Source organism: Poeciliopsis prolifica, unplaced genomic scaffold, assembly GCF_027474105.1.
Source record: "Poeciliopsis prolifica strain line A6 unplaced genomic scaffold, Auburn_PproV2 SCAFFOLD094, whole genome shotgun sequence".
NCBI lineage: Eukaryota > Metazoa > Chordata > Actinopteri > Cyprinodontiformes > Poeciliidae > Poeciliopsis > Poeciliopsis prolifica.
Window position 1 is genome coordinate 777,884 of NW_026562469.1, and position 16,154 is coordinate 794,037.

The following is a 16,154-nucleotide window of genomic DNA, read 5'->3' on the forward strand; positions in this document are numbered from 1 at the left end:
CTGTGCAGCTGGGAATTAAACGTCAGCAGATGAAGCTTCCAGGTTCTGATCTGCCAACAGAAAAAGGTGAAAAGGCGAACAGAAACAGAGAGCATGATGGGAAACTGACTTCACTGGAGCAAATTACTGGATTATTCCAACAACAGGACGAGAAATTAAATTAGTGAGAAATAATGAAAAGATTTTCATTTTTGAGGGGCAATAAAAACCAATATGTACCTTAGCAAGTGTTTGTACATTGACCCAAAGCTGAGTTCGGTTCTGCTGGCCTTGAGTTTGAGCTCAAAACCTAAACATCTTCAAACATTTCCATGGAAATTAATGTTTTGGAAATGTCAAGAATTAGCTAAAATGACTTCATGTTAGCTACCGCTGACATGTAACTAAAACTGACGTACTCCATTCAGTTGGTTAGATTTAATTTTTAAATCAAAATGAACAAAAATACAAATTTATAGTAAATGCTACTGTTAGCCTGCTGGCTATTACTACCATATTGAGTAACATCAACTTCAGTATATTAATTTAGCTTTAAAATCTAAATCACACACAATGCAAACTTTAGCCTTAAAGATACTGTTAGCATAAATGCTACCACTAGCAGTGTATTAGCTTACATTAGCTAAATGTTTAGGTTAGCTAAATGCTGTTAACGTTGGGCGCTTTGAGGGAAAACAGCAGCAGGTCCAGAATACCTGAACAAAAGTTATGAAACTATGATGACAGCAAATCCTCAAAAACAGTTTCAGTTTTCAACACCTGACCAGGAAACAGGAAGTTCACCAACGTTTCCAAGCAGAGGCCTCAAGAAGAGCATTGACCTCTGACCTTTTTTTGCAAAGTCACAAAGATACAAAAACATGTAAAGAAACAAAAACTTTTAGAATGTTTTACTTCAGTAATTATTACATCCATTAAGCATAAATGCTAACTCATTACATCTGATTTTAATTGGCCATGATACATCATGTAATATATTATGACTTTATTATCCCATAATACAATATTTTATATTAATCACATCAAATTTAATTTTATTCCCAAAGTTCTCATGATTTTTTTGTGCCTTTTGTCAGAAACTTTTCCATTCTCGCTTGGAGGAAAAAGTGAATTTGATGAGAAAATCATAATCAGAAATAACATTTACATAAATTATCTTAACTTTTATTTTATCAAAAAACATGATTGAATATTAGATATATTTAAAATAAAAAAATTTATGGGATTCAAATTTAAAGTTTGCATTTTTTTCGTCATCTTCCTCCCCACAGCGCCCCCCGAAGGCCCCGCTTAGAAAACACTGCAATGGGAAACAGGAAGTTGTGCTTTTCTGTGCACTGTTCTCCCTGGTTCTGTTCGGTCCGGTCCGCTTTGTGCTGCAGAACTCTGAGGAGCAGCTGATTGTCTGTCATGGTCCAGTTCAAATGTGTCCAGACAGAACCGGGACCAACTGAGACAAGGTCCAGGTTCTGGCTCTGTTCCAGTCCAATCGTCATGGTTCTGGTCCCTCCTGGATCTGGTTGGAGAAGCAGCAGGAGATCCGTTTTGGGTTCTGAAACTCCAGACGCAGCAACCCGTCTTGGAGTGTTGCTTCCAAGTACAACCTGGACCCGACCGGGTTCTGGAGCCGCCCGGGCTTGGTTCTGGTTCTCACAGAGACGTTTCCCTGGAGATGCTGAGCGAAGGCTCCAGCTGGACACCGTTGGCTTGATGTCCAGCTGGACGGTCGCCATGGCGATCGGTGGGACGCTGCAGAGGGAAGGACAGGATTAATCTGGTTCCTGCAGGTCTCCGCGCCACCACCAGATGGCAGCAGACCAGACGGCATGTCTAGAATCAACCCAATTTCAAGGTTTTAATTCAGGAAGTAAAGCATCTTTTAGGTCAAATTGGATGAATTTGGTAACTAAAGGTAACATAGTTACTGACTGAGCTATAAAATGGCATTTTGAGGCTGGAGATCACATGATACCGGCCTTTAAAGAGTCTTGTTAGACACAGGGAATTTATGGTGGGAAGAAGCAGCAGGTCGCAGCTGATTGGTCAGCACAGGACAGTCTGTCTGGGGGACGCCGTCCCGTCCCAGCAACAGGCTGGACAGTTAAAGTTCACGTCCAGATTTACAGAGCGAGACGTTTTTCACCGCGTTGAGAGAAAAGAGTTAGACAGAGGAGAGGCTTTAAAGGTCGCTCACACCGAGGGCGACTTGACAGGAAGCTAATGTGTTAGCTAATGCTAACGAGCCAGAAATCTGCACAGGTTCAGTTCTGATCCTGAAGTTTCAACGTTCTGGACACAGAAATGTTTTTCTAATGCAGCAGCCATTTTAGCTAACATCTGAGAAACACGATAAAAATATAAACGCTTTAATTTTTATTTCAATAAATCTGTTTTGTTAACTCAACAAAGCTTTTTAATCAAACTGGGTTCATCTTGTGAATAAATATATTCCTACATAAAATGAAACTTGTTTCTTCTAACAGCAGCTCAGCTCTTTGGACGAACCTGCCCCTCCCAACATGGCCGCTGCTCTGACTAGTCTGGAGGAAACACTCACCGCCTGCAGGGCTTTGCTCTCCGTCGCCATGTTGACGTTGTGTCGTTTCAGCTCCGACTTTATTAAAGCTGGAAACAAAAACAAGTCAGAGCACCGCGGGCTTTGATGACATCATCAGTGATGGACCCGGCCTACCAGTCAGAATCACACCAGCAGGATCCAGGCGGACAGGAAGATGTTCCCAGCCAGCGGATCGAAGGCCGTGGTCAGCCGGCCCTGAATCAGAGTGAAGATGATGCCGAAGATCTGCAGGAGCAACGAGAACGGCAACGATAAATGTCTCTGGACGATAAATCATCCAGGAAGTTATCGCGATAAACAATAATGCTGCTGTTTTTAGATCATTTTCAAGTAATGTATTGATAATAATGCAAGAGCAATACAGTTTAAATTCTAATGAACATTTAACACTGAAGCATCCAGAGTGAGAGACGTCCCGTCTTCAGGGCACCTGTGCGAAAGCGTTGAGCAGCCCTGATGACGTCCCCTCAGACTCGGGGTAGGTGATCTCCACGCCGAACTCGAAGCCCAGAGGCAGGTAGCCGGTCATGAAGAACCTGACAGCAGAAGAAGAAGAAAGTTGTTTTCACTGCTCAGATCCAAGATTCATTAATCGCACAATGAGGAACAATTTTCCTTCAGTTGTTATAAAACTTTTGCTTCCTGATTTAACGACTTGAAATTGGGCCAACATGGCTCCTCTTTTAACCCTTTAACGTTTCTACCAGGTTTGCCCTGAGCAGCAGCTCCAATAATTGTGTTTGCTAATTGCTGCAGGCTAGTCTGAAGGAGCTGAGTGAGGGGAGCAGCTGCGCCTTGAAGGCGGGGCTAGGTCCACCCAGGCATTTTGGACAACTGAATGGTTACCATGCAGATGAAAGGATTTCTCAAGTCAAGCAACAGTCTAGGATTGTTTTTCATGAGGGAAAAACATTAAAAAACAATTTAAAGATAAAAAGTTGACTTTATGCGACACTGGCCCTTTAAAAGCTGCAAACACCTCGAGCTCTGGGATGATCGTCATTGTGATGTCACGATGACATCACTTGTTTCCGTTAAGATGTAAATGTCTGATGGCGTTTCCATAATGCCATCAGCAAGTGTGTTTCCACCTGAAACAACTTCCTGTTTCCAGTCTGTTTGCTGGACCTGAAAGGTCAGAGGTCAGAGGAACCGCCCCCTTCATACCCGAGGACTCCAGCTGTGAAGAAGACCAGGTAGATGTTGTTCAAGTCTAAGGTGAAGGTGAAGACCAGCATCCCCACGAAGGACAGCAGGTAGACGACGAGAGTGGTTATCCTGGCAACAGAGGACAGAAGATGATATATGGATGGATGGATGGATGGATGGATGATGGATGGATGGATGGATGGATGGATGGATGGATGATGGATGGATGGATGGATGGATGATAGATGGATGGATGATAGATGGATGGATGGATGATGGATGGATGGATGGATGGATGATGGATGGATGGATGATAGATGGATGGATGATGATGGATGGATGATAGATGGATGGATGATAGATGGATGGATGGATGGATGATAGATGGATGGATGGATGGATGGATGGATGATGGATGGATGATGGATGGATGGATGATGGATGGATGGATGGATGATGGATGGATGATGGATGGATGATGGATGGATGGATGGATGATGGATGGATGGATGGATGGATGGATGGATGGATGGATGGATGATGGATGGATGATGGATGGATGGATGGATGATAGATGGATGGATGGATGATAGATGGATGGATGGATGACTGATGGATGGATGATGGATGGATGATGGATGGATGATGGATGGATGATAGATGGATGGATGGATGGATGGATGGATGGATGGATGGATGGATGGATGGATGGATGGATGGATGACTGATGGATGGATGATGGATGGATGATGGATGGATGGATGGATGGATGATAGATGGATGGATGGATGGATGGATGGATGATGGATGGATGATGGGTGGATGATGGATGGATGATAGATGGATGGATGGATGGATGGATGGATGGATGGATGGATGATAGATGGATGGATGGATGGATGGATGGATGATGGATGGATGACTGATGGATGGATGGATGGATGACTGATGGATGGATGATAGATGGATGATGGATGGATGACTGATGGATGGATGGATGGATGGATGGATGATGGATGGATGATGGATGGATGGATGGATGGATGACTGATGGATGGATGGATGGATGACTGATGGATGGATGACTGATGGATGGATGATAGATGGATGATGGATGGATGGATGATGGAGGAATGATGGATGGATGATGGATAGATGGATGGATAGATGGATGGATGATGGATAGATGGATGGATGGATGGATGGATGACTGATGGATGGATGATGGTTGGATGATGGATGATGGATGGATGGATGGATGGATGGATGGATGAATGGATGATAGATGGATGGATGGATGGATGATGGATGATAGATGGATGGATGGATGGATGGATGATGGATGGATGATGGATGGATGGATGGATGGATGACTGATGGATGGATGATAGATGGATGATGGATGGATGGATGAATGGATGGATAGATGATGGATGGATGGATGATAGATGGATGGATGGATGATGGATGATGGATGGATGATGGATGGATGGATGGATGGATGGATGGATGGATGATGGATGGATGAATGGATGGATGGATGATAGATGGATGGATGATAGATGGATGGATGGATGGATGGATGGATGGATGATGGATGGATGGGTGGATGGATGATAGATGGATGGATGGATGGATGGATGATAGATGGATGGATGATAGATGGATGGATGGATGGATGATGGATGGATGGGTGGATGGATGATAGATGGATGATGGATGGATGGATGGATGATAGATGGATGATGGATGGATGATGGATGGATGGATGATAGATGGATGGATGGATGGATGGATGGATGGATGGATGGATGGATGATAGATGGATGGATGATAGATGGATGGATGATAGATGGATGGATGGATGGATGATGGATGGATGGATGGATGATAGATGGATGATGGATGGATGATGGATGGATGGATGATAGATGGATGATGGATGGATGATGGATGGATGATGGATGGAAGGATGGATGGATGGATGGATGATGGATAGATGATGGATGGATGATGGATGGATGATGAATAGATGGATGGATGGATGATAGATGGATGATGGATGGATGGATGGATGATGGATGGATGATGGATGGATGATGGATAGATGATGGATGGATGGATGGATGATAGATGGATGATGGATGGATGGATGATGAATGGATGGATGGATGATAGATGGATGATGGATGGATGGATGGATGGATGAATGATGATGGATATGGATGGATGATGGATGGATGGATGGATGAATGGATGATGGATGATGGATGGATGATGGATGGATGGATGGATGATAGATGGATGATGGATGGATGATGATGGATGATGGATGGATGGATGGATGAATGGATGATGGATGGATGATAGATGGATGGATGATAGATGGATGATGGATGGATGGATGATGGATGGATGATAGATGGATGGATGATAGATGGATGATGGATGGATGAAGGATGGATGATGGATGGATGGATGGATGGATGGATGATAGATGGATGGATGGATGGATGGATGGATGATGGATGGATGATAGATGGATGATGGATGGATGGATGATGGATGAATGATGATGATGGATGGATGGATGATAGATGGATGATGGATGGATGATGGATGGATGGATGATAGATGGATGGATGGATGATGGATGGATGGATGGGTGATAGATGGATGGATGGATGGATGATGGATGGATGGATGGGTGATAGATGGATGGATGGATGGATGGATGGATGATGGATGGATGACTGATGGATGGATGGATGACTGATGGATGGATGGATGACTGATGGATGGATGGATGGATGATGGATGGATGAATGGATGGATGATAGATGGATGGATGGATGGGTGATAGATGGATGGATGGATGGATGGATGGATGGATGGATGATAGATGGATGGATGGATGGATGGATGGATGGATGGATGATAGATGGATGGATGGATGGATGGATGGATGGATGGATGGATGGATGATGATGGATGGATGGATGGATGGATGATGGATGGATGGATGGATGGATGATGGATGGATGAATGATAGATGATGGATGGATGGATGATAGATGGATGGATGGATGGATGATGGATGGATGGATGGATGGATGATGGATGGATGGATGGATGGATGGATGATGGATGGATGATGGATGGATGGATGATGGATGGATGACTGATGGATGGATGGATGGATGGATGATGGATGGATGAATGATAGATGGATGGATGGATGATGGATGGATGAATGATAGATGGATGGATGGATGATGGATGGATGATGGATGGATGGATGATGGATGGATGGATGATGGATGGATGGATGGATGGATGGATGGATGGATAATGGATAGATGATGGATGGATGGATGATGGATGGATGGATGATGGATGGATGATGGATGGATGGATGGATGATGGATAGATGATGGATGGATGGATGATAGATGATGGATGGATGGATGATGGATGATGGATGGATGGATGATAGATGGATGGATGGATGATGGATGGATGATGGATAGATGATGGATGGATGGATGATGGATGGATGGATGGATGGATGATGATGGATGGATGGATGGATGATGATGGATGGATGATGGATGGATGGATGATGGATGATGATGATGGATGGATGGATGGATGGATGATGATGGATGGATGGATGGATGATGGATGATGATGGATGGATGGATGGATGGATGATGATGGATGGATGGATGGATGGATGGATGGATGATGATGATGGATGGATGGATGGATGGATGGATGATGGATGGATGGATGGATGGATGATGGATGGATGATGATGGATGGATGGATGGATGATGATGGATGGATGATGGATGGATGGATGGATGGATGATGATGGATGGATGATGATGGATGGATGATGATGGATGGATGATGGATGATGATGGATGATGATGGATGGATGATGATGGATGGATGGATGGATGATGATGGATGGATGGATGATGGATGGATGGATGGATGGATGGATGGATGGATGGATGGATGGATGGATGGATGGATGGATGGATGATGGATGGGATGGATGGATGATGATGATGGATGGATGGATGGATGGATGATGATGGATGGATGGATGGATGATGATGATGGATGGATGATGATGGATGGATGGATGATGGATGGATGGATGGATGGATGGATGGATGATGGATGGATGGATGGATGATGATGGATGGATGGATGGATGGGATGGATGATGATGGATGGATGATGATGGATGGATGGATGGATGGATGGATGGATGGATGATGATGATGGATGGATGATGGATGGATGGATGATGATGGATGGATGGGATGGATGATGATGGATGGATGGATGGATGGATGGATGGATGATGATGATGATGGATGATGATGGTGGATGGATGATGGATGGATGGATGGATGGATGGATGGATGATGGATGGATGGATGGATGATGATGGATGGATGGATGGATGGATGATGGATGGATGGATGGATGGATGGATGATGGATGGATGGATGGATGATGGATGGATGATGATGGATGGATGGATGATGATGGATGGATGATGATGGATGATGGATGGATGGATGGGATGGATGGATGGATGGATGGATGGATGGATGATGATGGATGGATGGATGATGATGGATGGATGATGGATGGATGGATGATGATGGATGGATGGATGATGATGGATGGATGGATGGATGATGATGATGGGATGGATGGATGGATGGATGATGATGGATGGATGATGATGGATGGATGGATGGATGGATGGATGGATGATGGATGGATGGATGATGATGGATGGATGGATGGATGGATGGATGGATGGATGGATGATGGATGGATGATGATGGATGGATGGATGGATGGATGGATGATGATGGATGGATGATGGATGGATGGATGGATGGATGATGATGGATGGATGGATGGATGGATGATGATGGATGGATGATGATGGATGGATGGATGGATGATGATGGATGGATGGCCTACTTGTAGGTTTTGGTGTGGTCCAACCAAAGGCCACAGAGGATGGACCCGACCATCCCGGCCAGAACCAGAGTCAGTCCGATCCGCCCGGTGTTCAGCTCCTGACCCTGAGGAACAGAGAGATGAAGGTTCTGAGAGGTTCTGGACCGACCCAGAGGGGTTCTTCTTGGTTTAGCCATGCGTTGATCTGCGTCTCTTGGTGCTGCTGATGTAACCCTGGCGATGGTCGGTGTTTACCTGGAAGTAATGGAGGATGATCTGGTTGAGCAGCGTGGAGACGGAGTAGAAGGATCCGGTCAGGATGCCTGCAGACGGCAGAGAGAACGTCAGAGTCCAGCTGTCCTGCCTCACCGCTAGCTACAACACAAGTTACCTCTGCTGATGCTAAAGGGCTATACTGACTCTGTATTTGACAGAAGCTAATGCTAAAGCGCTAACCAGTGGTTAGAGCTCTAGGGTTAGCGTAGCTAGCCTTTGAGCTAGCAGTGTTGGTTGTGGGAAACCTGGGCAACATGTGACTCTGGCTGCAGCTTTAAAAAATCATTCTTTTTTATCTGGACTGGAAATATCTCCATTATTGGAATTAATGTCAAACACACCTGCAGGTTTTCAGTGATTAATCCCTGATGTTTGATCAGATGGGATTAGTTTGTCTGTTTTAACACTCTGAGGTTAATCCCTGCAGGTCAGAACAATAGCAGAAACAGAAGACGCGAGAGTGGGATTTTCCTTCTCACCGTAGCTAACGAGCAGCAGAACGAAGGCTTTGTTCTTGATCAGGTTGATGATGGACTGTTTGTAGGAGTAATCGTCCAGCGGGACGCCCGGTAACACAGCCTGCGCCTGGCTGGGCGGCAGAGGCGGTTTGTCTTTTATCACTGCAGGACAGACAGAAATGAAACTTTGCTAAGATTTCTGTTCAAAGAGCCGTTCAGGGTAGCGAAGTTTCTCCATGTCAGATAAAACCCACAGAACGTCAAAACACGCAGGCTCAGCGTATTGAAGAACCCTACTGACTGGTAGCGGCATTCATCTTTTTTTAACTAATAAATCTCAAAAGTGTGGTGGACATCTGAATCTGAGTCAGAACTCTGTAGAAACTCCTTTGGCTGCAGGTCAGCAGCCTGCAGGTGACCTGAGCTGCAAATTCTCTGAATCTGACGACTTTCCTTTAACCACAGTGGCAGTTAGCATGACTTTGCATACTATTAGCATAGCATGACTTTGCATACTGTTACCATATCGTTCATCACTTCTCTCTGAGACCAAATCCAAAAACGGGAAGCTTTTAGTCAGAATGTGAGCTAACGGGTTAGATTAGTGCTAATGTGGGTAGAAATATGAAGTTGTGTGTGTGTGTGTGTGTGTGTGTGTGTGTGTGTGTGTACCTATGACTGTGAGGACAAAGAGGCCGGTGGAAACAGCTGCTGTCCCATAAAACATGATGCTGATGTTGCGACCTGAGGGACAGAAAATCACTTTTAGCTGCTTCCAGAAACCGTCCAATAAGAAGCAACTAATGGTTCCCAAGAAAACACAAGAAGTTCACATGTGATGGAAATAATTCAAGCAAATTATGAAATGATAAAAACATGTCTCACATTTTTAATGTAAAACATATTAAAAATGTTCCAAGTCAGTCGACAACTACTTGGGACGCACCGATCGGGTTTTTGCTGCCGAGTCCGATCAGCCATGAGACCGATCACCGATCACTACTGATCACTGATCACTACCGATTACTACCGATCACCTGGTTGTTAATTGTTTGCTTCAGGTATAAATGCTACTATATGATCTAATAAATTCACCTAATTTAGACACAAAATATGCAAAATATTTGCAGGTTGAAAACAGCAGCTATTCAGTCAAAAGGACAGAAAAACTTGCAATCAGTAAAATAATATTTAACAGAAAGGGTCTCACACAGATTATACGAGGCAAATAAATCTGCTTATATCAAATAAAGTCAAGAAAAAAAAAGAAACATTCATTCAAAGTTAAAAGCATCAAAATAAACAATCCTGAATTACTGAATCAAAACTTCCTGAGAGCCTGGCTAGCTGGGCTCTGATTGGCTAGCTGGTTAACATTAGCTCTGATTGGCTAGCTGGGCTCTGATTGGCTAGCTGGTTAACATTGGCTCTGATTGGCTAGCTGGTCAATGTTAGCTCTGATTGGCTAGCTGGGCTCTGATTGGCTAGCTGGTTAACGTTAGCTCTGATTGGCTAGCTGGGCTCTGATTGGCTAGCTGGTCAACGTTAGCTCTGATTGGCTAGCTGGGCTCTGATTGGCTAGCTGGTTAACGTTAGCTCTGATTGGCTAGCTGGGCTCTGATTGGCTAGCTGGTTAACATTGGCTCTGATTGGGTGTTTGTTTGTGTCTCAGTTCCTGCTGCAGCTCTCAGCAGCCGCTCGCTGTGACAGTTCACCCTCTGGAGGTTCAGCGACTCCGTCTGTGTCCAACAGAACCAGCGTCTCACTCCCTCAATTATTGTTGGGGTTTTTGGTTTAGCTTTCTGACCGGGATGCTAATCGCTGACTCCACAGTAAAACTTGGTTTCACATCATTTTCTTCCACTTTTTGGAAGCACACAGTCCAGATCCGGTTCTGGTTTTATGAGCGCCCAGTCCAGATCCAGTTCTGGTTTTATAAGTGCCCATTCCAGATCCAGTTCTGGTTTTATAAGCGCCCATTCCAGATCCGGTTCTGGTTTTATAAGCGCCCAGTCCTGATCCGGTTCTGGTTTTAGAAGCGCCCATTCCTGATCCGGTTCTGGTTTTAGAAGCGCCCAGTCCAGATCCGGTTCTGGTTTTAGAAGCGCCCATTCCAGATCCAGTTCTGGTTTTCCAGTCACCTGTTCGCTCCAGGTCCTCCGGTGTGTTTGGTACCAGAACTGGAGGTATGAGGAACCCGATGGCCGTCCCCAGCTAAAACACACAGATTAAAACACACAGATTAAAACACACAGATTAATGTAGAAACTTTTCCTTATCCGCTAAAAAATATGTTGAACATCTCAGAGTTGGTAAAAAAGCGTTACAACAAAAAGCCTGATCTGTTGTGGGATAATGAAGGATTCCCACCAAAAAACCATTTTGATGGAGGACTTAATTAAAATGATTTGATTTTTTAATCAAAGTATTAAAAAAATACTTTTAGAACCAGGTTATTACAGCTTTTTAACAATAGGGATGTGTACAGATTCTAAACATTTACTGAAATGTTTTAATTTATTTGCCAGGGTCGAAGATGAACCAACAGCACTATAAATATTGGAACAGGAGGGTCTGGGGGCCAGTGGCCCCCCACTTTACGGCCCTGGGGTCCGCTGGTCCCACAGAGACTCACACAGGCTGCACAGCTCTGACAGTCTGTGCGAAAACCTGGTCCAGATCTCCAGCTCTGAGATTCGGACCAAAAGGCTCCAGATCAGAACAGTCACCAAATAATTTACTGACATGTGCAGCTCCGGGTCGGGTTGGGTCGGAACCGGCCAGGAGCCCGTCTGACACCTGAATATCTGTCCATCTGTGACATTATCAATATTTTTGCCATAAAGCGGTGAGCACAGCCTGGCGTTGTTCACACTGTGCAGACTTGGAGTTTTTCCTTTAAGTAAAAAAAAGATTTATTTTTGGTTTTATTTTATAACCCTCTTTAAGATTGAAGAGAAAAAACTCTTTTATGTCAAAACATCATGTCTGTAGTTCACATCTGTGTGCTACATATAAAGTTCATTCCCTGGAGGGAGAGATGAATCTGAACTGAATTTACCATCTTTTCCATCTGTTGTCTTCAATGACAGCAAATATCTCACTAAAAAGAAAGAAACGATTATAAAAGTTAAAATGAATTGGTTATAAAATATTCTGCTAAAAAATTGAATAAAAACAGTGAACAAGGAAACTACATGTATAAGAAATTAAGATTTGTTCTTAAATTGTGCCTTAATAAAAGCAGTGAAGCTGTTTTAGATGATATATGAACGGTTTGTAATTTCGTTCAGGACGCGCGGTGGCTGCGCGCGCATCGCTCACCTGGTTGCCCAGCACGGCGGCGGCGCACGCGGTGGAAACCTCCCGCGGTCCGAACCACACCGAGGCGATGCGGGACGGCAGGCCGAGGATGAAGACCTGCGCCACGGAGCAGATGACCTGCGCCGTCACGGTGACCCCGAACCTGTCGGGGCTCACGCTGGCGCACTTGAGCCAGGCGCCTGCGCAGTTGAGCCCGGCGCCCAGCAGGGCGGTGAGCCGCAGACCGCGGCGGTCCAGCAGCCAGGTGGCCGGGAAGATGAGCGGGATGTAGGCCACCATGTAGACCATGGACAGCCAGTCCACCTTGTCGCTCGTGACGTCATAGTATCTGGTGAACACGTTGGTGATGATGCTGTAGTGGATCCACTGGAAGGCGTTCACGAGGGAGTACAGGCTGAACACGGCCAGAACCGCGAACCGCCGCCAATACAGCCTGGTTTCCGGCGCCCTCCTTCCCACCTCCTCCGCCTCTCCTCCGCCGGCGCCGGGCAGCATCGCCGCGCTCTCATCCGGTGGGACCTCCAGCTCCTCCCGGTCCCGGTGCCTGTCCCGGTGCCGGTCGGGCCCACCGCATGCCGGGTCAGAGCAGGATTCGGTGTCGGCTGGCCGCCGTGCGCTCTCCGGTTGCGGACTCTTTCTGACGGCCGTGATGTCGTCAGGTGCGCCGCTGTCCGCGTGCAGATGCTCCTGCACGAGCTCTGCCGCCACCATGACGTCACGGGTGAAGAACTGGAAGCGGAAGCGACATAAAAACAGAAAGCAGTTGTTTCCTCATCAGAAGACCCTGCGGCGGTCCGTCCTCCCGGAATGGATGATTAAAATCCCTCCGCAGCGGAGTCTAGTCCGCCGCCAGCATCCCGGCCATGCGGCCTCCGCTCAGCCGGTAACACCCGCCGGACCTTCCGACGCCGAGCAGCCAATGACAGAGCGGCTCCGCATCCGGTTAAATACCCGCATCTGACAGGGGCGGTGCGAAGTCCTGCGGGGCTCAGGGCAGAACAACATGGGGGGAGGGGCGGGGCAACAGAAAGTATTTATAAATGAAGTTCAGAAATACTCTTCAAAATAAAGGGCGCCATATTTTATTAGTTGGAATCAAGAATTCACAAATAACTAAAGTTATACAGAAATATCTCCCTCTATTTTTCAAAGATAAAGAGTCAAACAATTACACATATTTTTAAATTAATTTATTTACTAAAATAATGTGATTAGTGCACATTATTTAATTAGACATATATTTATTTTATTATTTATTTATTTAATGTTGACTCCACAAAAAGCTTGTTGCAATAATCAATAAATCAATTAATTGCATAACTTATTGTTTCTCTCATTCCACTAAAAACTGGATGATGAAAGTCTTCAGTTTGGCGTTTTCATAACATCGACTTCATCATTCATTTTATTTCTTGTTTCTGTTTGATCTTTTATTATTATTTGGGATATTTAAAATGTCTTCCAGTGTTAAATGTTCATCAGAGTTCAAAGTTTATTGGTCTTGTTTATTATGGCATTAACATATTAGTTCAAAGTCATGTAAGAACATATTATTAATGTTTATTGCAATAACTTCTGGATCAATTTATCATCTAATATAAATTTGTTTTGTTAGTAAATGAGACAAAACCCAACAGTTTCCTCCTACCTAAATAAAGCAATTATTGCAAATTTAAGTTTAGCTTCACAAACAAAATCAGCCCTTATTTTGAAGGGTTCTGTTGCCCTTTCAAAATAAAGCTCTCAGATTAAGGAAAACTTTAGGTTTTCTAAATGCATGTAGTTTAAACCTGGATGATGACAAAGGGATTTTGGTGTTAGCTCCAGTTAGTCTCCCATATGTCCAGCCCCATCATCTGCTCTAATCCTAATCCCACAGTGACCCTCAGGTTCCTCCACCTGCTGCACCTCAACACTAATCTGAGCCACAAACTTACTTCATTCATCGTTTGGTAGAAATGTATGAACTCACGTGAATCCCTCATGGATTTCACAGTGAGCATATTTACTTTCTGAATTCATCAAAATAAATTTGTTTTCATAGATTTCCTGTCATCAGCATCAGAGCAGGAAACAGCCGAGTTTCCCCATGAGCCTCTGGCTCATTATTTGCTCATGTGGTGGCATAAAACACGATCTTCATATTTACACTGAAAACAAACGAGCTGCCTTCTGACTTCCTGCTGGACCCGTCTGGACAGAACCACAGAACCACAGAACCGTCTTCATGTTCAGAAGGATGTTTGCATTGTCTCTGGTTTTACGTGCAGCCTCATTTTAAATGATAGTTTTTTCCTGTCAGTCATTTATGACTGAAAATAATAGAATTTAAAAACAAAAACTACAAACAGCATTAATATGGTGAGGAATGAGCAGGTCTGAACAGGCGATCCAACTTAAAGACCAGTTAACTTGTTACAACTCATCAAATTTAAATATAGAAATATATTACGTTTATTGAGTTGTCATGTTAAACAAACGTAGATTAATTAACTCTTTTTTTTAACATTCAGCTTTTTGGAATCGGTTTTCACTGAATCACAATCATGAACACATTCAGGATCCCTGCATGTTGTTGACGTGAGGAAATTCCGCGCATGCGCACAAGCTGGAGGGCAAAAGCACCCACAGCCGCGCCGCCGCCGTCAATAACTCCGTTAAGTCAGTCAGAGCTGCACATGTTGTTCATTTGATGCTGTTAAAGTCCAACTCAAAACCTTTCATTCCTGCGCAGCTCCACCAGACGGGTTGCCATAGCAACTGACAACAACGCCACATCAAAACAACAACACCGCAATATTTTCCTCAGAGCAGAACATCCCTCTGCTGCAGTAGTTTGGTTTTATGTTGAGATTATTAATCACTAATACTGTGGTTTGAGGTATGTGCTAGCTTCAAGGCTAGCTCTGTGGCTAGCTCTGTGGCTAGCTTCATGGCTAGCTCTGTGGCTAGCTTCATGGCTAGCTCTATGACTAGCTTCATGGCTAGCTCTGTGGCTAGCTTCATGGCTAGCCACAGAGCTAGCTTCATGGCTAGCTCCGTGGCTAGCTTCATGGCTAGCTTCAAGGCTAGCTCTGTGGCTAGCTTCATGGCTAGCCACGGAGCTAGCTCCATGGCTAGCTTCATGGCTAGCTCGCTGTTACTGTCTGTTCCTCTGCAGTGTCTGGGATCTTGAGCGCCCCCTGCCAGGAGGCCAGAGAACTGCCTGCCTCAACTCCAGACTGTTCTCTGGTTTCTGATCCCTGCTCAGCTCAAACACTACACACAGTTGGTGACAAAAAACATGAGCTAAATGATGGAAAATCAGTTCAAATATGAAATGTTTTATTGGCGGCGTTGACAGGAGGAGCTGCTCTCTGTGCAGTCAGTGA

At 44.7% G+C, this 16,154-nt stretch overlaps 1 protein-coding gene across 1 annotated transcript; it reads right to left on the reverse strand.

The window, feature by feature from the left end:
• Positions 1 to 863: 863 nt before the first annotated feature.
• On the reverse strand, positions 864 to 13,896 carry flvcr1 (FLVCR heme transporter 1). Its single transcript, XM_055022971.1, is given in 12 exon segments — positions 864 to 1,749; positions 2,558 to 2,625; positions 2,693 to 2,710; positions 2,713 to 2,803; positions 3,009 to 3,114; positions 3,746 to 3,856; positions 8,747 to 8,850; positions 8,981 to 9,048; positions 9,481 to 9,621; positions 10,132 to 10,203; positions 11,601 to 11,673; positions 12,784 to 13,896. Coding segments are annotated over 12 exon segments (1,662 nt in total). The 5' UTR covers positions 13,495 to 13,896; the 3' UTR covers positions 864 to 1,650.
• Positions 13,897 to 16,154: the final 2,258 nt, after the last annotated feature.